Source organism: Oncorhynchus kisutch, linkage group LG15 (genome assembly GCF_002021735.2).
Source record: "Oncorhynchus kisutch isolate 150728-3 linkage group LG15, Okis_V2, whole genome shotgun sequence".
Classification (NCBI taxonomy): domain Eukaryota; kingdom Metazoa; phylum Chordata; class Actinopteri; order Salmoniformes; family Salmonidae; genus Oncorhynchus; species Oncorhynchus kisutch.
The window spans coordinates 64,976,712-65,001,403 of NC_034188.2; the positions used below are offsets into that span (position 1 = coordinate 64,976,712).

The window sequence follows — 24,692 nt, forward strand, 5'->3', positions numbered from 1 at the left end:
AGATTTTCGCAGTTGGAGTTTTCTTACATGTGATACTTCAAATTTGATATTTACTTTCACATGTAGAACTACAAGTTCACATATAAAAAAAAAACAATAACATGTAAAAATCTTATTCGCAGTGAAAAACAATCACATTTTCACATATGAAACGGCAAATGTGATATTCACATGAATGTTTTTCACATGTGAAATTGTGTATCCGATTTTCACTGCATAAACTGCAATTCACATGTGAGGTGAAAACATGTTATTCTCCTCACATGTGAAAAGGTGGTGTTTAACATGTGAACTCTAAATGTAATACATGTGAAAAATGTAATATGGTTCCATGTGTAAAATTTAAGTTCAACGTGTGAAAACAGCTATTTCACATGTGAAAATACAATTTTTAAACTGCAAATTTGACATGTATTTTTTTTTGTCAGTAGATACACCTAGGTCATTAGTAATTCAAGCACACACCTGTGTAGTAGTACACACTACATCTAAATTGTCATGACACTGGGCCCTCTGCTGATGGAGAAAGGTCAAATCAACAGTCTAGAACTACACTTGCTACAGGTTAACAGGGAGACAAACCGATTCTAAATCCTGTTTATTCACACAGAAATCGTGTGTCATTCAAGCAATACTATGTGTGAAATGATCATAAGACAGGTGAAGGTGAGATGCCTTTCAGAATACAATAGATACCATAAAATGATTTTAATAAACATCATATTGCAGTCCATCCGTCTTTGTATTCTAGACAATATGACAAAATTTGCTCTGAAAAAAGCAGTCTTTATCCCTCATGACACTTGATATATGACTGTTTACAACTACCAGAAAAATCTGTCACCATAGCTCTTGTTTATCAACACAATAGTTGCTAGATGACTTAACTTCAACCCACATTGCTGGAGAACTCTGGCCAGGATAGATTTTTACTATAAAGTTGTGGCACTATGATGTCCTAGCTAGGGACAGAGACTGGGCAAGGGTTGTGTTTGACATCAATGAACCTTTTAGAGACAAACATATTGATACCATAATAGGTTATAGTTATTTTACAATAGTTACTGTTATTGTTATTAAAGGATTACAGTAAGACCACCTTCTCACATTTATTTCAGATTCTGCTGACATTCTTTATGTAGTAGTAAAAAGATGTGTTTTATGATGGTCAATGTTGGTACTGACAAACTACTAAACGCATTAAAAAAAAGAAACTGCCCTTTTCCTGGACCCTGTCTTTTAAAGATAATTGGTAAAAATCCAAACAAATTCACAGATCTTAATTGTAAAGTGTTTAAACACTGTTTCCCATGCTTGTTCAATGAACCACAAACAATTAATGAACATGCACCTGTGTAACGGTCGTTAAGACACTAACAGGTTACAGACCGTAGGCAATTAATGTCACAGTTATGAAAACTTAGGACACTAAGAGGCCTTTCTACTGACTCTGAAAAACACCAAAAGAAAGATGCCCAGGGTACCTGCTCATCTGCGTGAACGTGCCTTAGGCATGCTGCAAGGAAGCATGAGGACTGCAGATGTGTCCGTACTGTGAGATGCCTAAGACAGCACTATAGGGAGACAGGACGGACAGAAACTAAATCTATTAAATCTATAATGTTTTAAACCCTATCTCTGTTGTTTCAGAAGTTGATGTTAGTGGCCATTTTTTTTATGATAGTTTGACTGGAACAATACATGTAGTTTTCATTTTGGGGGCATGCTGAGCTGGCGTATACAGTACAGGAGTCCAATGAACATCAGGTTTGTCTGGGGCCCAGAGTCCCAGGGAGAACACACTGTTTGGACCTGGCCCCAGCTGTCTTCACTACTGACGCATGACTTACGTCAAGAGCAGACCAAGCCCTGGTGTGCTGGTCTCAACAGAGTCATCTTGTTTGCCAAATAAAAGAAAACATAACGTTGCACAATTAGGCTCAACTCCGTTAATAATCAACCAGTCTGTTAATTACTAATCAGGGAACAGGGGACACGCTCTCTCTCTAACTGTACTCTGGAGATATCCATCTGGCAACACAGTAAACAGGCCTCCCTGTTCATCAAATGCAGTCCCCTCACAAACAACTTATGCCAATGTTTACGGTTTCACCATTCTCTCTGAAAAGAATAACAAACGCTGATAGACAGACATGCCTTTTACTCTTTGCCCTGGTCTGCATGCATTTCACTAAAGTTTGATAGAACAGCATTTAAAAATAGAACAAGGTTTTATAGATATTGTAGCGAACGGCGGACCAGAGTAGCAAAACCGAGTCACTGGCGTGAAAAGTAAACACCCTACACATTGCACCAATAGGGTAAATCCACTTGGTGGGAATTGTAATGTGGCTCATATAGAGAGGATCGCTACACGGCCCCCACAGAACGGAAAGGCACGTCCCAGTGCTTTGACTACTCACCCCCCTTACACATCTGTGCGTTCCTTTGGCCTCACGGCCACCATCCCACTTCTGACACCAATTTAGTGAATGACGGGACAGGGAGGAGAACCCGGGTGGCTGGTGTGAAAGGCAAACACCCGATGCATTGCACCAATAGGGTTAACCCACTTGGTGTGAATTGTAACATGCTCATAAAGCAAGGATCGCTCAAATATTTTATACTGTATTACGAATACTGGCATAACAGTACTGAGGTAAATAAACACATTTGAAGAAACATTGACTGGTCTAAGTTACATTTCATAAATTGCAGGCCTCCTGTTGAGCCTTAATTTCAAAACATAGGGCTGTTTCAAAATGTAACCATTTTCCAAATTCAAATAAAAAGAAACTGGTCTGCATGTGAATTCAGACATCCTTTTGTCCCTGCACAGAGATAATGTGCTTGACTTATCCAGGAAAATTTGAACTGGTGTTGATTAAATAGAGCCCATAGTTCATCAAATGTGATCACCATTTTAAAGTGACAAAATGGCCTATATGATTTTGCACTATTGTGAAAGCTGTTTTTTTTTATCAGTTAATCTGAGTAAAGATGGCTCTAATAGCTAATGGTTGGACAAGGTGCTTGCAAGTGTTGTAGGTTTGATTCTTGTATGGTCCACATAATGGCTCAAATCATCAGACCATACTATCATTACTTCTAATTAGTTGTTCTAATTAGGTATTTTGAAGAGTTCCCTAAGTAAAAGTTAAGCACCCATTAGACCTTTTCCCTGTTGAGGAACTTGAGCAATAATTATGAACATAATGCACTTTGAGAATGGAATGAAATTAATTTCTCCCTTGAGAAATCAAGATACTGTCAAAACATTTAGAATAAGGAAATGCCTCTTCCCAGAGATGTTTTGTATCATGGTGATGTTATGGACAAAAATGTATAAAAATCCACAATCCATCCCTCCCAAGCCTTTACTTTCTCCATCAGAGGACAAGTTGAGGTTAGTTCATGGTATCTTATTCATCTTTGGGATCATGTATCTTGTCATAAATGTTTCTGTGTGCATATCAGGTCTTTGTTTTCCACAACATTTCAGATTTGCAGACATCGACCATTCCTCAAGCAGGCTACATTGAAAAATGCAGAATCTGACCGACCTTCCAGGCAATGCCACCAACTCACAGAAGAGCCTATCTGTGATAATCAAGGTGTGTGTGGTGATCCCCTTCTTTTGCATCTTCCTCTACTGCATCGTGGTCATGCTGCACACGTTCGCCTCCCACAGACATTTCCTGGACAACTCCCGCTACATCCTGTTTGCCTACATGCTGATCAACGACACTCTCCAGCTCCTCTCCTCTGTCCTGCTCTTCCTCTTCGTCATGGGCAATGTGAAGTTTGCCATCGTCTACTGTGCACCTCTACTCTTCTTCTCCACCTCCACCTTCCAGAACACCCCTCTGATCCTGGCAGCTATGTCCCTGGAGCGCTATGTGGCCATCTTCTACCCTCTGCAGCGCCCGGCTGCCTGGCGCGCTGACCGTATCTGGATCATCATCCTGAGCCTGTGGCTGGTCAGCTGCATCCTGCCCATTGTGGACTTCTCTCTGGGAGAGCCTCAGCCTGGCATGAACGTCCTCTCCACCCCGGTGCTCTGCAAAACCGTGGTCCTCAACTCATCCCCCATCCAGACACTGTTCAAGGTGTCGCTCAACGGTCTGTTCTTCGCTGTGGTGGCAGCCATCATCATGTTCACCTACATGAGGATCCTGCTGGAGACCAGGAAGATGCGTCAGGACCGGGCCTCGGTGGGCAAGGCCATGCACACAGTGCTGCTCCACGGTTTTCAGCTGCTGCTGTGCATGATTGCCTTCACCCACCCGGTCACAGAGAGCCGCATCAGTATGCAGGCCGGCTGGCTGCAAGAGCACATCTCCTTCTTCAACTACTTCTGCTTCATCCTACTGCCGCGCTTCCTCAGCCCGCTCATCTACGGCCTGAGAGATGAGTCCCTAAAGGGCTACATGAGGAGAGCCGTCTTGTGCTGCTCACACAGACACAGGATCAGCCCCAGAGCCCTGGCCACCAAGCCCAGGGTCAAATGAACTGGTCCTGAAGCGGAGCCACTTGTCAAATCAATGTACAGACTAGTAGCCTGTATATGTTAGTTCATTAAAAGAGTATAACCTTGGCTGGATGACAGCCATTATGTCATTATTAAGCTGGTGTCTTTTAAAAACTTAGATTTGTTGGTTACTATCTAACAAAACTGTACATTTTTCTTCAAACACAGAGGCTTGTTTGGAATAGAAAAGATTGCTTTAAAATACTTTGAGATATACGCTACGCTAGATGTCACTATAATTCCATATTTATCAAGTGGTCCAATTTGGGTCACCGCACTGGATCAATGTGCGCCCACAGGAAGACGTTCAGTTCCTTTGGCGAAATTAAAACATTGATAGCTAAAGCAATAAGGGTTCGATTATTTGATATTCAGAGTTATTATAAAGCAATTTAACGAGACTATTATATAAGTGGAAGAAAGGGACTGGGCACATTCATGCATCACAATTCCAAAGTGCAAACTATTGCAATACATTTAAGCAAATACAGTTTTCCTAAACTACCTAATGTAATATGATTGTTCATTAATCATGCAACTTCATATATGAGATAGGTATTGTTGAACTATTCCTCCCGATGACAGACCATGTGAAGTGGTGAAAGCTGATGTTTTAGGTGTGACCGGCGCGCGCTGTTGAGAACATTGCAGAGATTTACACAGAACCGCAGGACCGAGCGCAGCTTTCCCGTAGGGCAGGCTTGAGTGGTTTCAAACAAGAAACTGCGCTACACTTTATACATTGACAGCAAGAACCATTGTAGATTCGAGTTTACAAAAAATCTAGCACAAGCATAGGCAACATTTTAAACATAATCGAGGGGATCATACGCGCGCAAAATGCTATATTATTTCAAATCCATTTACTCAGCCTGTGTTATAATCCGTGTAATTTTGATGCCGTTATCTTTTGGTGAAATGTATACGTCATTATTGAACGTAAAACAAGCCATCAATGTTGAAAGACAACTTATTGATCATTTAGAAACTTACATCGAACACGAATCGGAGAGACTTGAAGACATAAAAAGGTGAGTAACAGACAGTGAATGTTGTCATGATGCACGCTTGATAGACTACCACTTATATTGTAGGCTTAATTATTAAGGCTTCGGAGTGGGTGGTTTTAGAGGGAGACAGAGAACAAATAGAGGTAAATAATTGTTTCTAAGTTTGGGCTATGTGTCCTTTATTATATTCCATACAATTTCATGATAGGCTACTGTTACCGTCTTACTTAAGGCGTTGTATTCCTTGCGGAACATATGCCATCGATGAATCGCCTCCATCCGTGTAGGTAACTTTAGAAGAAACTTAACATTTATAATGACTAATTTACTAATGTTAAGTTCGTTCTAAAGCCTATCATAAACTCAAGATGAGTTCTATACTAGTTTAGGAGAAGAATGTCCATGGAAAGCCTCATACATATATCATTGCATGGTTGTCTCCCCTATCATGATATCATCTTAAGGGGATATATTCTCTCTAAATGTATAATACTTGTAGACTCTTTCTGCAGGTTTTATGCAAAGGTGTCAGACTTGCACAGTGAGGTGTACAGTGGACCATCAGCTGCTATGGCAAACCCCTTGGTGGCGTTCACTCTTATCAAGCGCTTGCAGTCTGAGTGGCTGAATCTGATCTACAGTGATGAAGCACAAGAGAACACCCAAGGTTGTTTCCCTTTACGACTCTCTTTAAAAACACATCTGGTCCTTACAACTGACATCACCTGGGACCTAAGTTTGTCAAAGCTCCATCCCCCGCTTCTTGTGTCCTGTCATTACCTCACTCCCACTCATTCCCCCTTGTTGTGTTTCAGACTTCAGGTCTGGTTACGAGGAGGTGGAGAAGGAGGGCAGCTTGCCCAAACTGGAGGACCTTCAGGGGGCTGCCAAGGGGCTGATGAGGCTGCAGGATGTGTATGCCCTTCAAGTGGGGGGACTTGTGAGAGGTCACTTCCAGAGGATCACTGACGGCAACCCCATTGACATCTACAGTCCCACAGTATCTGTCCATCTTTCTGGGGATGATTGCTTCCTGGTTGGGAAGGTAAGCCACTAATAACTCACCCATTTAATCACTGGTGGTGCCTGATTCTCCACTCTTCTCCTAAAGTGTGCACTTGCACACTGTCTCGCATGGATCTAACAATGATGGAATCTCCCTCCAGCCAAAGATTACACAAATCCCACTTGTAAAATGAACTGGTATAAGCGCTCATTCATTCCCATGTCCATCATACCTGAACGACAATAGTACTCCACTGACTGAATAAGGGAATGTTCTATATGTATTATGTACAGTATGTGGCTATATGAGAAGTGTGTATGATAAGGGTAATGTACAATGTATGCATTATGTTATTGTGTACAGTGTCTTTTGTATACAGCAGTATTGTGTGTTCAAGACCATTTTCCTGTTGAGGACATTAAAGTTCATCCTATACCATGTTTTTAAATCCATGATGGGTATTGTGCAAGTACACACTTCTGGAAAAGGGTGAAGAAAAGGGACGTAGGCTTTATGGGTTCATTTTACTTCATTTCCTTTTGGCATCCGCTCACTATGGGATGTGACCAAAATGTCATCTCTGCTCACATTGCACTCTGTAAAGTGTCAACTGGAGATGTGCTGTTGGAGTCATGGAGAGGAGGAGAGCATGTAACAGGAGGAGTGCTAGCCTGCTGGGCAGATGGTGCTGTGAGATCTGGCTTCCCTAATTAGCATTAGCAGAAGACCATAAAACACAGTTTTGTTCTGAGCCTGTCATACTCTGTGGTTAGAGATGGAGTAAAGTCCTCTTCCTGTGTGTCAGGGGGGTTCATATAGAATGACAAGACCGGAGTGCCCTCTCAGACAAATTTGAAAAGGGTGCATGATGTGCATCCAATATGGCAGCCTATTCCCTATTTACTGCACTACATTTGACCAGATTTCTATATGTCCTGGTCAAGAGTAGTGCAAATAAAGAGAATAGGGTAGCATTTGGGACACGGAAAAGTCTTCCTCATGATGAGTCACTTCACAATGGATCCTATTGTTTATGTACAGTGGCAGTGCACAAGGGGCACTGTGTGGGAGAGACAGTGTGGAAAATCATAATCTCTGTTTATGGAAGTATAAGAATGTGGAGTATGGGCGTTTGCTTCACTTTTGTTAACACCAAGATTATCTGACTGTGATCATGTGTAAACAGATGCTCCGTTTGGGGTGTTGTGAGTCAGCATACAGTAACAGTTCTACAACTGCGCTTTTATGGTAGCTAAAGCCCAGTCGTTAAAACCAGCAGGGTAAGCTAAGGGTTAGCTTTATTTCTCACATTTCCGGGGCGCGTACAAAGCCGCAGCCACCATCAACAATTATAGTGCTACATGTACTTTACGTGGCTCTCTTCTCTTCTAGATGCGAGAGAATGATATTTACAATGCTTTAAAAGGTGTTTACTCTTTCCTTCCAACAGAAGTTTTGATTACAGATAAACATTTCCAAGTTCAGGAAAATAATGTGTCTCAATTTGTCATTATAAAATCTTTCTGTTGTTTTCTAATGCTAACATCCTGTTGTTGTATTGCAGGTTGCCTATGAGCTGGAGGACTACTACCACTCAGTGCAGTGGCTGGAGGAGTCAGTGCGTCTGTTCCGAGGGGCGGGGGGGGAATGGAGTCCAGAGAATGAGGGAACTCTGGAAGATGCTCTGGATCACCTGGCCTTCTCTCACTTCAAGGTGTCTATTTTTCACATAGAAATACAAGTTATTCTGACTCTTTTCAAAATAGATAGACCTATTGGTTGAAAAATGTAAAGAATTAGAGAAGATGTGATTCTTTTAGCATTTTGTTGACCAAATTTAACTTTTTTGTTTTGTTTCAGACAGGAAACATTTCCTATGCACTGAGTCTCTCTCAGGAGTTGTTGAACCATGGTAAGCCTGTTCAATTAAAACATTCCACTATACTGTGGCCTGGGGTGGTCCAGCGGTTTAAACAGCTGTCTCTGGATCACACATACTATGCGAGCATGGGTTTTACTCCGATCCACTACTCCTTCCTTTCTCTTTATTCTGTCCAATAAACATAAAAATATGAAATGAGTGGGACTGCCCCACTCCATATAAAAACATCCCACTACTCTCCCACACTATATAGAGGCAGCCTGCTTTGTATGTCAGCCTACTTCCCCATATGGTAGCTGAGCCCTGAAGTACTGTATACTTACTGTGCATAATGCAGACGTGGGCCTGGACCTAACAATTCAGGCCTCTTTTAATAAAAGTACATACATTTCCTGTAAAATGACCAGGAAACATGCTTGCTTGTTCATATTTGACCAACTGCACGCTGTGATTTGTTTCTCCAAACTCATGGTATCACATTGATGGTATTTACATGATTCCCTTCCTGAAGATCCCATGAACGGGAGAGTTTTAAAGAATGTACAGAAGTATGAGCGACTGCTAGTTGACAGTCCACCCTTACTGAGCACTGACACTGGGTTGAAGAGGCCCAACACCACCTATCTACGGACAAGGAACACCTATGAGAGACTATGTCGGACACAGGGCACTCAGGTATACTCATCTATGATATTATAATCTTGTCCACCCACCCGGCTATATGGGGTAGCAATTGAGTGATACATTTGCTAACTTTTAGAAATGCTCCAAACAGCAACAGAAATCATACTGTCCTTTTAAATGTATGACACCATATGAGCCAAAATATGAGGAAAACAGTGGTTTTCAAATAATGTGCAGAGACTTGGCTATAGTCTGGAGCTCACAGAGAGAGAAAAGAGTTTTAAAATACAAGTTTTGAGGATGAAAAGAAAATACTGCCGCTTTCTTTACATGTTTCGGCTCCAATAATGGACTTCAGATGCCATTCTCTCCTCACAGCCAACGCATTATGAAAACCCCCGGCTCTTCTGTGACTATTTCAACAATGACAGTCCTGGGTTGCTACTGCAGCCAATCAGACGTGAGGTGCTGAGCCTGCAGCCTTACGTGGTCCTCTACCACAGCTTCATCACTGACTCAGAGGCAGAGAGCATCAGGGAACTCGCCCAGACAGGGGTGAGTGTCTATCTACTGCCATGGTATCAACCCTTTTACTCAGAAAAGGCCTATCATGTGCAGTATGTATCAAACGCCTCGGATAAGAAATGCTGATCTAAGATCCAGTCCTCCCGATCCAGTCTTGTTGATTGTGATCTATAAGGCAAAACTGATCCTAAATCAGCCATCCAACTCTGAGAAGCTTGATACATATGGCCTCAGATGTCATTGTCATAACATTGATTGAGATTACCACATTCCAAGTCAATTGAAAATGAGGAATGTCTTTTAAATCACATAACTGATAAAAGTGTCATGATTCGTTTTTGCACATCTGAAGGATTATTAAATGTATTACATGTCAATGGCCTATTTTATGACTCCAGTAAAGATTGTGCAGGAGAGTGACTCTACACACCGAACAGTGTTCCTTTTGGCTCTGCTGGGATAGCGGTTATTTCTGGAAATTTCCCATCGGCCATCTTTTTTTCCTTGTGGTCTGGCCGCTTAGACTGCCACTGAACTGAGGTGCTAGTTTTTCACCCGAGTAATAGTTACACCTTAGATTACATTGGCAGGCTATGATACGATTTTTATCATATAGTAATCTTTCTATTCTTGCATGTTTGTGATCTCAGTCTCAGTTCTGTGACCTGGTTGCAATTTTGAGAATATTAACAAATATTTACAATCTGATCATACATGCCAAAAAGAGCGCAAATATGTCCATCAAGCTGGTTTGCAAGAAGAACGTCTGACTCAATTGACTTTACTTTGTACGGATCCCAATCTAGGAAAAGTTGAACAATAGTGAGAGGTTTAGGGATCTCTCAAAAACCCATTGGAGGAATAGTTGATATTGTTCCAACCATTAAGCAAAGGTTAAAGTAATAAAGGATACATTACTTCCGATCCTTGGCGGAGTGCCTCAGACGGTCCAAATTGTTGAGGGCTATGGGTAAAAACTGACTTCTCATCTCAATAGCTAATGGAAAATAATACTGTGTCTGTCCTGTGCCAGCAGCATAGAAAGATCTATCGTCCTAATAGTGTTTATGCTAACTCAGTTTTTCTGGCGAGATGCTGTAACCCAAATGATCTCCTAGATTGTGTGAGGTTTTGGCACTGTTCAACAGGTTTTCCACCCCTTCTTCAAATGGAAATCCCTCTACTTATTTCATTATTATGTCAACATTTGATGGCACTCTGGTGGGGTGATTAAAACCAGGCCTGGCCTGCATCTCAAATAGCACCTTATTCCCTATATAGTGCACTACAAAAGTAGTGCACTATATAGGGAATAGGCTGCCATTTGGGAGTCACTCCTGGAGTATTAGTCATTTGGAGCCTGGAGCACATGCAGCACTCCTTGCCCTGAGCACATAGGCACATACATCATTGTCTGAGCATGGCATTTGTGTGTTCATGCTTGGCTCCAATGGTTTAGTATTAGCTGTCTAGTCCAAAGTATTTAGAGAGAGCGTAGATAGAAATGCCAGTCAAGTATTTTCGTCAGGCATGGCTTCATTGGAAAATTACTGCGGTTGCCAGTTTTAACATATTCAAAAAATGATGTTTATTTACTGAGCTCTTTTGGGTGTTCTGTTCTCTATCCTCACATCATTAATGTCTCTCTTGTCAGACAGATCCCTGCAGTTTGATCTTAAAATGTTACTGCTGTATAAAATTGAGTATTGATAGTTTTCTTTATTTTTGTGCCATAAGTTAAGGAGATCTGTGGTGGCATCTGGAGAGGAACAGGCTACTGCAGAGTATCGCATCAGCAAGAGGTACTACTATCAGAAACATGCCACTATTAAATGTACAGTTTACTGTTCCTCCTCATAACACTTACAGCAGTAATAAAGCACCAAGCAGAACAATGCACCCGAACAACAACCCGTGAATATACTGTATAACACTATAAAATGTTTGGGCTAATTTTATGGTGCACACAGGATTTGCAGGCCTATTAGCTATATGTAATGTATGATAGTTAAATGTGGGATAAACTTTAACCTTTGAATGGAAATTGGCTGAACACCTCTGGAACCTACAGTGTCAGTGGAAGAGGAAGTGTACGTCGTTGTCTTACGTCAGGTAGCAAGACGAGTATCTGCACTGATCGGTTTAGGACTGCACATCACGTAGGAATGACGTCACCTGTCAGAAGAGCATCTGGTCGAGCTCAAACCAAGACAGTAACATGATCTGTATTATGAGAGTTTGTGGTTTGTTTTTCAGTGCATGGTTAAAGGAGACAGCCCACCCTATCATTGGGAGGCTGGACCAGAGAATCACCTTGCTCACAAGTCTCAATGTGCAGCCTCCGTATGCAGAGTACCTCCAAGTGGTAAACTATGGGATTGGAGGACACTATGAACCCCATTTTGACCATGCAACGGTGAGTGGGTTTCTCTATATTTAGAACAGTAGATCTTGAATAAACCTAACATTTACTACATTAATAAACACTTGATGCAATAGTGTACCCTCATTTTGTGTGTTAGTGTTGAGTGATGGGTAGTGTCCCAAACGTCATCCTATTCGCTAGTACAAGGGTTCCTAAACTTTTTCACTCAAACACACTGACAAGACAAGAGGAAAACTGATGATGCACTACCCAATTTTGAAATTGCACCTTGTGCATTCTACTATTACAACTTATTTGAGGGAGGGGTACCCAGCCCCCCTGCCCGAGCGCGCCCCACAGTTTGGGAACCACTGCCCTAGTACACTACTTTTGACCAGGGCCCATAGTTCTCTGGTCAAAATTAGTGCTCTATATAGGGGAATAGGGTACCATTTGAGACATAGCCATAGTCTATGGCGGGAAAGTAAGGAAGGACATGATATATTTATGATTACTATTTCCTACATATAACCAGTCAGCATCAAGCCCCCTTTTTAGGCTCAACACCGGGAATCGAGTGGCAACGTTCATGATATACGTAAGTTAATCATTTGTTTTATCTTGTTATCTTATTATATGTGCATGATTGTCTCATTTGTGGAAATCCAGTAAAAACATCTTTGGAGATAGTGTCTGCTAGATTGCATTTATCAGCATAAGAATTCAGTATTATATTATTGAAAATTGCAATGATATTTTAGTCCAATGTCAAACTTCCAGTTAAGGCGGTATGGAAAAGACTGTCTGCTTGTGAGTTTTGGATAAACTCCACACTCCGTATTCTGGCACGGATGGCTTTTTTATGACATGTGCACACAGTGGCTAGACTAGACACAACTCAGTGAGAATGTTGTCATCCTCCACAGCTCAGCTCTGTGGACGCAGGTGGGTCCACAGCCTTCATCCATGCTAACTTCAGCGTTCCTGTTCTGGAGGTAAATGAACTGCACACGTCAGCTGCTGGCTAAACTTAGGATGTGTCCCAAATGGCACCCTATTCCCTACATAGTGCACTACTCTTTCTTTATTTTTTACCAGGCTGTTTGTCAAAAGTAATGCACTATATAGGGAATAGGGTGCTATTTGGGACATATTCTTAATCTTCTTCTGTTTACCCATCGAAATTGCTTCAAGCCAGAACACGTACGCTCATAAGCCTTCACTCTGTTAAAATGGCATCAAGAATAATAAGAAATTCCTTCCTCAGAAAGGTCACATCATTTCTTAAGATGTTTTGAGTAGTACTGTTGAGTAGTACTGGCCTGTTGAGAAAAGAGGAGCCAAATGGCACCCAATTCCCTTTATAGTGTACTACTTTTGATCAGGGCCCTGGTCAAAAGTAGTACATTATATAGGGAATCTGATGCCATTTGGGACGCACAACAGTGTAGTGTTTGGTTTAATAAATGAGCTGCTGTTGAAAAGACACAGGACCTCACCAGGTTTTAACCTCTCAACCTGGATTTTATTAAGGTTTCACTTCCTGCCCCATATCCATGTCAAAGATGTTGTACTTGGAGCACAGCTATGCACGTGGGATTTTAACTTACAAGTATACAAAATATATATTTTTATGGAGGAATAATGTCTTAGGATTGTCAAGTAGAGGAGAAGACCAAACAAATTCCAGGCATGATAGTGGCCCACACAAAATCCAGGCATGATAGTGGCCCACACAAAATCCAGGCATGATAGTGGCCCACACAAAATCCAGGCACGATTTAAAATGTTTCTTTCCTATGTTTTTTAGTGAAACATTTCCATTGTCTCTCGTGTTCCAGAATGCTGCCCTTTTCTGGTGGAACCTCCATCGGAACGGTCAAGGAGATGGGGACACTCTGCATGCTGGCTGTCCTGTCCTTGTTGGGGACAAATGGGGTAAGAGGCTTTAATGAGACAACCGGGAACACCACATAGTTCCTATAGAAAAGCATACAGGCACAGTGAGCAGTGTCAGATGTGGAAAGTTAAGAACCCTACGTCTATTCCAGTAGCCCCTGTCTGTCATGCTGAAGTCACAGCAGGAGCCCGGGGCCACATCTGCACTGCATTAGACAGATAGTTAGGGATGATATAGAGAGGAGGTCAGGTACTGAGCACTGCTCTGGGATGCTAAACATGTGGGCCTCCATTCCACGTAATTTAACTCCATCCTGGATCCCACAGTCAGTGACAAGGCTAAAGGAAACGCACAGAGAGGGGTATTAGTCATTACTGTGAGAGGCTGCATCTAAGAGACATTTACAGGAGCAAGTACAGAATATACCTTTTTACTGTATGTTTATGTATTTGAACTAAGATTATAACAAGGAAATCGGGCCCCATTTGCCATTATTGATGGGTCTATATACAAGGGACCCATTTGACTATACAAATGTTTGTCAACACTTTTAGGGGATCAGTGAGTATTTAACGACTCCTTTTTACAGACCTGTATATTATATTTTATGTTTGTTTGACTACTGTGTGACATACACCACTAACACACACTCTCTGTTGTCCATGCCCTGTTCCAGTGGCTAACAAATGGATCCATGAGTATGGCCAGGAGTTCCAGAGACGCTGTAGCCCCAATCCTGAGGAGTGAGAAGAGAGAAAGCAGCTGCTGGGACCGCTTGGAGTACAAGAGCCAGTCTCCACAATGGAGCCGCGCGCACCACGCAGGCAGAGCGAGAGAGGGAGGGAATGAGAGAGGGCATGAGAGAGTGCTAGCGGCTGGGGGAGGGGAAGGCAACCAAGGAGCAGCCTGCATCTGTGATTGGAGCTTCAGGCCCAAGGGAATAAGGAGCACAGACACTGCTGGAGGGGGCTGGAATGGCAGGGGGGCTGAGTTGGTTTTGGGAAGGGGGTGGTGGGTGTGGAGGGGGCATTTGGCAATCAGCCCCAAAGGCAGAGCGGCCTCTTGCTCCAACTCCCCAGTCAGTCCCTGCTGGAGCAGAGAGAGAGAGGCCTCTACCCTCACACACTGGGCTGGTTTCAGTTAACTCTGCTAGGCTGTTTGCCTCCGGTGTCAGTTTGTTTGGGGGGGAAAAACGTATAATGCATCCTTTTGAAAAGTGATGCACTGAATCTGTCAGGATACTCTTCACACGGACTGATCTCATTAGCACAGCACTGATCTTTATCAGAATATTTATTTTTAGAATAATATTTCTGGAACCATCTCACACCTTAAGAATGTAGTTAAGAGCAGTGCTGTTATTCAGAGGAAAAGGGTTATTGTAACTGTTTCCCATTCATGCTCAGTCAGTTCAGGAAATCAAAGGAGCTGAGGTCGTCGTCTCTCCCACTGAGGGGCTTGATGACATTTGGTGTGTTCTCTATTGCTCATCTCCTTGTAGCTAATGGAATGGATATGAGTCAAACCTGTTTAGTCTTCTAACTCCCATTCAGTGGCATCATGCATTAGTCATGGTCTGTAAACCAGATGATTGGAAAGTGGGAATGCATCTGCTTTAGTACCGAGTCTCTGACCTCAAATCCTGGGTGTCTAGCTGCCTACCAACCAGACAAAAGATTTGTCTGTATGTAGGTCAGAGAGTGCATGCTAGCTTTCACACCTAGTCTATGAGGGTGAGGAGTGAAATGTACTTACTATAGGAGCTGTAGGCTCCAAGGGGCTTTTCTGTCAGTGCTGCTGCCTTTTGAGTGACAGGGAGTGTTGAGGAAGGGAGAGGGGTTCAACAGGGACCATATCTCCCTCCAGTGCTCAACCCCCTACCACTCCTCCCCTTTAGACACACACACACCGATACAAACACAGGGGCCATATACTACAGGAATGCTACATGCTCCCAACTGCATTCCTTAACAGTAGACCTTGATTGTTCCCCCTGGAGTGGATTGACAGGAGGCCCATACTTGATCAAATACATGGAGGATGGAGGTTGTGCCTTTGGAGCTTCTCCAACCAAGAATGAGTATTCTCTGGAATTCTCAATCTTTATATGGTTTTAAAATAAATACATATTTTTGTTAATGTTATGTCTGCCTCATTACTAAGCACTTTAAACAGAACCTTCACAAAAACATATTTACTCTTTTACATTCAGAAGACTATTTATAGTTGACGTTGCACATTGAGGAAATTGAATTTCTCCTCTCGTACACTGCGTTCATTCCTGACTGGCCCAAGCATGTCATATGGAAATCAGTGAACAATCAGTGAACAATCTGAGTCCATGTAGCTGTCTAATATTCCCTCTGTTCCCTCTGAGACATCTGGTACTGGGTGAACTAATAGTACATTTGGAATCCCAGACCGCAGTTGGAAAGGAGAAGGGGTCTTAATATTAAGTCGATGCAGAATTTCACAGTTGGGAGGGGTTGATTTGATGTGGGACAAAGAAATTGTAAAAAGGATTGAAGTGGGCAGCTGTAGGTAATTATAATTGTAATGCGACTAAATGCCATCATACTCCATCTGGCATAAAACATTTAAAAATATGCGCTGCCCGACCCTACTGATGAAGTTGTGGAGCAGGCTTACTTTGCAGAAACACTGATGATGCTTTACTCCATTTTGGTGACTGAAATATTGTCATAGAATATGATCACTGCATAGTGTCTTAGCCTACCATGTAACAGACAACATGGGAAATGCTACGCTACAGCACCAATTTGTTGCATAAATGTAAACTATTAGAACTGTAGTGAAGTGGCAGATAAATGTTTCTTCTAAAAGTGGTGGCTTTCTTTGACACAAGACTGCTGTGAAACAGTGAAACTTGCAATTTCCTCAGTTCACAGGGAACAGGCCTTTACTTTGCTCTGTGGGAATGTTGCTACCATCACAACAACACACATGGCTTCTGTGGTCCTAGTTGCTAGGCACTTCAGAGTTTCTTCCTAGTTTTATTGCAGACTGGCATAATACCATAGAAGAAAAAGAAGACGAAGAAGAAGAGTTTCTTCCTCACTGTCCAAACATTTGAGGCATGTGACTTGTATCAGGAGAGGAAACTTACAGTAGATCACCAACCTACAATGACCAGAAGAACACACTGTATTGTAAAGAAGTAAAATTGTATATGTTGCAACCAATGTCTGGTAGATCGAGTGAAAATAAACTAGAGTAAATGGGGTATTACAATGTGGATCTTTGATGCCATGATGGCATCAGAAATATATCAGTAGACTACTGTGTACAAATAAATCCCTGAAAAAGCATGAAAAAAGGCAGAACTGGCTTCATGGTCCAGATTTAAATTTGAACGCTCTAACAGTGGTTCCCAAACGTTTTATAGTCCCGTAACCCTTCAAACATTCAACCTCCAGCTGCGTACCCCCTATAACACCAGGGTCAGCGAACTCTCAAATGTAGTTTTTTTGCCATCATTGTAAGCCTGCCACACACACACTAAATGAGACATTTTTGTCACAACCCGGCTCGTGGGAAGGGACAAAGAGCTCTTATAGGACCAGGGCACAAATAATAATATAATAATAATCAATCATTTTGCTCATTATTTAGCCATATTACATATAAAACCTTATTTGTTCATCAAAAATGGTGAATAACTCACCACATGTTAATTAGAAGGGTGTGCTTGAAAGGATGCACATAACTGCAATGTTGGGTTGTATTGGAGAGTCCCAGTCTCCACACCCAGTCTGTGCCTGTATTTAGTGTTCCTGCTAGTGAGAGCAGAGAATCCACTCTCACATAGGTACGTGGTTGCAAAGGGCATCAGTGTCTTAACAGCACGATTTGCAAAGGCAGGATACTCTGACTGCAGCCCAATCCAGAAATCTGGCAGTGGCTTTTGATTAAATGTAATTTTCACAGAACCGCTTGTTGCAATTTTGATGAGGCTCTCTTGTTCAGATATCGGTAAGTGGACTGGAGGCAGGGCATGAAAGGGATAACGAATCCAGTTGTTTGTGTCATCCGCTTCGGGAAAGTACCTTCGTAATTGCGCACCCAACTCACTCATGTGCTTCGCTATATGACATTTAACATTGTAAGCTTAAATTCATTTGCACACAAAAAAAGCATACAATGATGGAAAGACCTGTGTGTTGTCCTTGTTAATGCAGACAGAGAAGAGCTCCAACTTCTTAATCATAGCCTCAATTTTGTCCTGCACATTGAATATAGTTGCGGAGTCCCTGAAATCCTAGATTAAGATCATTCAGGTGAGAAAAAACATCACCCAGATTGGCCAGTCATGTGAGAAACTTGTCATTATGCAAGCAAAAAAAAAAACATGTCAATACTTTGCCCCTTGTAAAGGCATTACATGGTCGCTGCCCATATCATTGCATAGTGCAGAAAATACACAAGGCCTTGCTTTAACAAAGTTAACCATTTTTACTGTAGAGTCCAAAACGTCTTTCAAGCTATCAGGCATTCCCTTGGCAGTAAGAGCCTCTCCGTGGATGCTGCAGTGTACTCAAGTGGCGTCGGGAGCAACTGCTTGTGTAACCGATGTGAAATGGCTAGCTAGTTAGCGGTGGTGCGCGCTAATAGCGTTTCAATCGGTGAAGTCGCTCGCTTTGAGACCTTGAAGTAGTGGTTCCCCTTGCTCCGCGGCTTTTGTGGAGCAATGGGTAACGATGCTTCGTGGGTGACTGTTGTTGATGTGTGCAGAGGGTCCCTGGTTTGAGCCTGGTGAGGGGATGGACTAAAGTTATACTGTTACATTGATCTTGTTGACCCGGATCACTGGTTGCTGCGGAAAAGGAGGAGGTCAAAAGGGGGGTGAGTGTAACCGATGTGAAATGGTTAGCGGTGGTGCGCGCTAATAGCATTTCAATTGGTGATGTCACTCACTTTGAGACCTTGAAGTAGTGGTTCCCCTTGCTCTGCAAGGGCCGTGGCTTTTGTGGAGCGATGGGTAATGATGCTTCTTGGGTGACTGTTGTTGATGTGTGCAGAGGGTCCCTGGTTCGAGCCCGGGTAGGGGCGAGGGGACGGACTAAAGTTATACTGTTACACTTGCACACACGTTACCACTTCACTATGTCTCCCTGTCATGGCTTTTGTGCCATCAGTACAGATATCAACACATCTTGACCACCTAAGTCCACTTGATGTCACAAAGCTGTCCAGTACTGTTGTCCTGGTTTCCAGTGGTTTGCAGAAGAGGATGTCTTCCTTAATTGACGCCCCATAAACATAACAGACATATACCAGGAGCTGTGCCAGGCCCGCCACGTCTGTTGACTCATCCAACCGTAACGCATAGAATTCACTGGCTTGTATGCGAAGCAGTAATTGTTTCAAACATGTCTTGCCATGTCACTGATGTGTCGTGAAACAGTGTTGTTTGATGAAGGTGTAACCGGTGCTATACTGCACCGCTGTCACTCTGCGTTGTGTGTGGTTGATTAAGACTATAGACGTGGACTTTGGAGATCAGGTAGTTTTAATCAAGCAGAACTCACTCTCTGCATCCTGCATCTGCATACAAAAGGAAATAAAATATTTGTAGAGCACATATGTTCTGAGAATCGTCGCCTCTTTCTCTCTCAGTGCATCAAAATGATTTTCGAATACAAAAATGAATACACTCTCACCTTATTATACATAACATATTTTACATAGATAAAACCACATACCTGCATCCAAAAGGAAATAAAACATTTGTAGAGCACATATGTTCTGAGAATCGTCACCTCTTTCTACAACAGATGCAGAATAGGAGGGACTGGGATCATTTGAGGAGCTAGCCATCGTTCACACATACAATAACTTACTAATACCTTAGCTAGCTATTAACCACATGTTGAATTCAGAATGTTGATGTCATCCTAAAAAGTACAATTACAAGTGCATACAATACCATCCACTTATGAGTAACCTCTAAATATACATCATTATTCATGAACAAAACACTGTGTGTATGACTTTGTACTTAAAATAATCAAACGTTTCTGAAGACAGAAAAAGCGTGCCTACCTCTCTCAGTGCATCAAAATGATTTTAGCACGAGCACGCAGGGCAAAACGTAAGTACACACTCCCCTTCTCCCAGGATGCAGGCATGCATAATAACAAATCAACATGACATATTAATATATGAACCTGGTGAAATTCACATAGTACTTTAACAACTGTTACATTCACCCCTCCTGAATTTCCCCAACCTTGTAAAACAACTAAATAACCTACCAAGATCAAGGCTTAATTCTGAATTCAGCTCAAAGCTACCCATAGGGTTCAGGGCAAGTGAAATTTGGTCAGGCCTTCAACTGCCCCTAGATGCATAGTGCCTCTTACACTATACCTACCTTCTTAGCCTTAAAAAAAGTAATTATGTACTAAATCATCTCTCTGTACTATGTTAAACTTACACCTTCTGGTGGATTGACTCTATTAGTCTCTTGACTGGTTTAACTACCCTCCCCGCCCTTGTGCGACCTGCCACTGGGCTAGGGGCCATGGTGACTAACAGTGGCTCTGGCCTTAGATCATTGATCAGAGGTGGGTTTGAAGGAATCAGCTCCAGAATCTCAGAGGTGCTTCCCAGGCCATTTTCCTCAAGCCAACAAGGTTCTTCTGGCTCTGACTTTCCATCCGATGTCCAGAGCTCGGAGTAATCGCTTGAATCCTCCGCCAGCCAGGATGCACTTTCCTCCCCAGAGTCCTCCATGTCTTCCCTGTCCAGTCCATCGCCGGAGTGGGTGACCTCTCCTGCATCTACATTGATTGAAGGCCCTGCAGCATCACTGTCATTGAAGTGCACTGAATCATCAATTTCAAGTGGTAGGAAATTCACCTGCAGCAGTAGATTCCTGTGAACCACTTTCTCTCTGCCGTAACGGTCTTGGATTATGTACGTGTGAGTTTGTGGATTGACTGAAGTCACTGTGAAAATCTCGGGGTTCCACTTGTCAGCCAACTTGCGGCGGCCCCTTTCACACTTGTTGGGGATGAGGACACGATCCCCCATGGACAAACTGATGCCTTTAACCCGCTTGTCATACTCCCGACCTTGTCATCTTTGTTGCTTGTCAGTGTGCCTTTGGGCAACACTCATAGCTTCCTTCAGCCCAGTGATCAGAGTCTCAACATACTTGTTGCAATCCACAACACTGGAGTCGTCCAAAACATTGCGGAACATAACATCCACTGGTAGCCGAGGGACTCTACCAAACATGAGAAAGAATGGAGCATAGCCCGTAGTCTCGTGAACAGTGGCATTGTAGGCAAATGTTAATGACTGGATTTGTTCAGGCCAATGTTCTTTGGTTTTCAAGGGCAGACTCCTGAGCATGCTACCTAAAGTCCTGTTGAAGCGTTCAGTTTCTCCATTCCCCATTAGGTGATATGCTGTGGTTCTTGACTTTTGGACACCGGAGAGCTGAATTAAGCAGTTCTGCTATTAGCTCACTCTCAAAATTTGCGCCCTGATCAGTATGGATCCTTGATGCAAATCCGTAGACACAGAAGACATGATCCCACAGTTTACGAGCTACTTGCTTGGCTGTCTGGTTTCTGCATGGCCATGCATAGGCAAGTTTAGTGAAGTGGTCAGTCACCACCAGAACATCAACTGAGTTCTGCTTACTGTCTTCCGCTGTCCAAAAATCCAAACACACCAACTCCATGGGAGAGCAAGTTTTGATTCTCTCTAACGGGGCTCTAGCCGCTGGCTCTGGAGACTTTGCTAGAACGCATCTCTGGCAGCAGCGCACATACTCCTTGATGTCTCTCTCCATTGCAGGCCAGAAAAATCTCTGTCTGGCCAGAGCTAGAGTTATAGATTGGCCTTGATGTCCTGCAAGGTCGTGAATGCCAGTCATTGCTTTGAGTCTCAACACCTCTGGCAAGACATACTGGAACTTTCTCCGGTTTGTGTGACTCTCCTTAATGACACGATACAGAACTCCCCCTCTTAGGATCAAGCGATCCCACTGTTTCATCAGCAACAACACTTTAAAAGAAACATTGTATCAATCTCGTCTGGTGGGTCGTTTCTTATTGAAGACGAAAGGGATGACCTTGGAAGTCACAGAGTCTTGCAGCTGGAGATCTCGAAGTTCCTCGTGCGAGGGTTCAGGTAAAGTGTCAATACCAGGAGAAAGCAGCCGTTGGGTGTTGGAACCAAGCTGGATTGCTTGCATCTCCGTTGAACATTGCCAGTCGATATGGAGCTGACATATGGCCTTCACTTCAGCAGTGGTCAAAGAGGTTATCTCCTGGGGATAAGAAGCCCAACGGAAGGCATCTTGGACATCATCATTCAACGTCCCAACAGCCTCAGACAGAAGTGCTAGGTAGGACTCCCTCATCAGTCTCTGCGCGACAGTCACTGCGAAGGGGTCGCGGCTCAGTGCAACTGCTACTGTATTCTTGCTGCCTGGGATACGCTTCAAATCAAAGTTGTACGGTGCCAGCTTGGCAACCCATCTTTGCTCGCAAGCGTACAGCTTGGGGTTTGTCATGATGTACGTTAACGGGTTACCATCTGTCCAGACGGTGAACTCGTGCCCCTTAATTAAGCCAGTGACTGAATTTCTCACACACACTCCATTTCAGTGCTAGAAATTCAAGTTCTGTGTGCCGGATACCTTCTCTGCGACTTACTCAGGGTCTTGCTCGCAAATGCTACGGGCCTTGCCTTATCTTCACCTTCAGGTACTTGGCAAAGCACAGCCCCAAGACCATCCAAGGAAGTGTCAGTGAAGAGAATGAACGGCCTCTCAAAATCAGGGTGAGCTAGCACGACACAATTCAAAAGAGCATCCTTCAGCTTCTGGAATGCAACGACACACTCCTCAGTCCAATCCGATATCATCAGCTTCCGGAAAATCCCACTGTTGCCCTTCTTCCCATCTCTTCCTCTTCTCTTTTGACCCCCAGTGAGTGCAAACAAAGGTCTGGCTATAGCAGAACAGTCAGGAATGAAGTGCTGGTAATATAATACCAAACCCAAGAAGGATTTCAGCCTCTGAGCAGAGGGAGTGCATCCGTCTGCCTCCATCAGCTGAGCTTGGCTCATCTTGGCAGGATCCACCTTCTCAGGATCCACTGACACACCGTCCTCTTTAATGATATGTCCGAGGAATTTCACTGTTCTTCGTAGGAAGTGGCATTTTTTGGGTGCTAGTTTGAGCTAGTTGGCTCTTAGACGGCTAAACACAACTTCAAGTCGCTGTAGAGCCTGTTCCTCGGTGGGTGCAAAGACCAACAAGTCATCTAGGTAACAAAGGAGATTTGAGAAGTTTAGGTCCCCAAATAAACTTAACATCATTCTCATGAAAGAGGCCGGGCTGTTACACAGACCTTGTGGCATGCGATTGTACTCATAAAGTCCCATCGGTGTGGTAAAGGCTGTGTACTTCTTGTCCTCTTCATGAACTGGAATGTTATAAAATCCTGAGGTCAAGTCCATGGTGCTGAAAAATACACTGTCACCAAGGGCTGCGAGGCAATCTGCTTGATGAGGAAGGGGATGAGTGTCCTTCACCATTCGTGCATTCATCCACCTGAAGTCAGTGCATAACCTCAGACTCCAGTCTTTCTTCCATACCATGACTAAAGGGGAGGCATACTCACTAACCGACTTGCGTATAAGACCTACCTCTTCATTTTCTGTATAGTTTTTTGGGCCTTTGTCCCAGCCATATCCATGGCAGCAGGAAGGATTAAGTCCTCCACAATAGTATTGGGCTTGTCTGTCCTAGCCACTCAGTAGTTCACCATATAAGACGCTTCTAGCCCCTTCTTATTAATGGTATCTGTTGCTATTATACATGTCTTACTACTCGAAAGTTGTCTTAATTCTTGCTTTTTTTCCAAATTGGCCTGTTTTTTTTTTAAATGTCTGCGCAAGAGTGAAGGTTTCATCGAGTTGTGAGATAGTCATTTTGCACATATAACTGTGGCAGAGGAAAGGCAATACTCTCAATATACACTGCTCAAAAAAATTAAGGGAACACTAAAATAACACATCCTAGGTCTGAATGAATGAAATATTTTTATTAAATACTTTTTTCTTTACATATTTGAATGTGCTGACAACAAAATCACACAAAAATTATCAATGGAAATCAAATTTATCAACCCATGGAGGTCTGGATTTGGAGTCACACTCAAAATTAAAGTGGAAACCACACTACAGGCTAAACCAACGTTGATGTAATGTCCTTAAAACAAGTCAAAATGAGGCTCAGTAGTGTGTGTGGCCTCCACGTGCCTGTATGACCTCCCTACAACGCCTGGGCATGCTCCTGATGAGGTGGCGGATGGTCTCCTGAGAGATCCCCTCCCAGAACTAGACTAAAGCATCCGCCAATTCCTGGACAGTCTGTGGTGCAACGTGGCGTTGGTGGATGGAGCAAGACATGATGTCCCAGGTGTGCTCAATTGGATTCAGGTCTGGGGAACGGGCGGGCCAGTCCATAGCATCAATGCCTTCCTCTTGCAGGAACTGCTGACACACTCCAGCCACATAAGGTCTAGCATTTTCTTGCATTAGGAGGAACCCAGGGCCAACCGCACCAGCATATGGTCTCACAAGGGGTCTGAGGATCTCATCTCGGTACCTAATGGCAGTCAGGCTACCTCTGGCGAGCACATGGAGGGCTGTGCGGCCCCCCCAAAAAAATACCACCCCACACCATGACTGACCCACCGCCAAACCGGTCATGCTGGAGGATGTTGCAGGCAGCAGAACATTCTCCACGGCGTCCCCAGACTGTCACGTCTGTCACATGTGCTCAGTGTGAACCTGCTTTCAT

General features: G+C 43.2%; 2 protein-coding genes across 2 annotated transcripts; both read left to right on the top strand.

The window, feature by feature from the left end:
* The first annotated feature begins 3,503 nt into the window (after positions 1-3,503).
* Positions 3,504-4,597, top strand: or95a1 (odorant receptor, family 95, subfamily A, member 1). Its single transcript, XM_020501969.2, has one exon. The coding sequence runs from the start codon at positions 3,546-3,548 to the stop codon at positions 4,509-4,511; it is 966 nt and encodes a 321-aa protein (XP_020357558.1). The 5' UTR covers positions 3,504-3,545; the 3' UTR covers positions 4,512-4,597.
* A 556-nt stretch (positions 4,598-5,153) lies between these two features.
* On the top strand, positions 5,154-15,982 carry LOC109906079 (prolyl 4-hydroxylase subunit alpha-3-like). Its single transcript, XM_020503738.2, has 13 exons — positions 5,154-5,562; positions 6,054-6,208; positions 6,357-6,586; positions 8,112-8,261; positions 8,408-8,459; positions 8,941-9,104; positions 9,432-9,608; positions 11,316-11,380; positions 11,835-11,994; positions 12,479-12,541; positions 12,870-12,938; positions 13,785-13,881; positions 14,520-15,982. The coding sequence occupies exons 1-13, from the start codon at positions 5,372-5,374 to the stop codon at positions 14,588-14,590; spliced, it is 1,644 nt and encodes a 547-aa protein (XP_020359327.1). The 5' UTR covers positions 5,154-5,371; the 3' UTR covers positions 14,591-15,982.
* The last annotated feature ends 8,710 nt before the right edge of the window (positions 15,983-24,692 follow it).

Excerpts from the sequence above, each read along its gene's own strand:
- or95a1 (XM_020501969.2), top strand. The coding sequence starts at position 3,546 with ATGCAGAATCTGACCGACCTTCCAGGCAATGCCACCAACTCACAGAAG.
- LOC109906079 (XM_020503738.2), top strand. The coding sequence starts at position 5,372 with ATGCTATATTATTTCAAATCCATTTACTCAGCCTGTGTTATAATCCGT. Across the intron at positions 5,563-6,053 it reads AGACTTGAAGACATAAAAAG|GTTTTATGCAAAGGTGTCAG; the intron begins GTGAGTAACAGA and ends CTCTTTCTGCAG. Across the intron at positions 12,939-13,784 it reads TCAGCGTTCCTGTTCTGGAG|AATGCTGCCCTTTTCTGGTG; the intron begins GTAAATGAACTG and ends CTCGTGTTCCAG.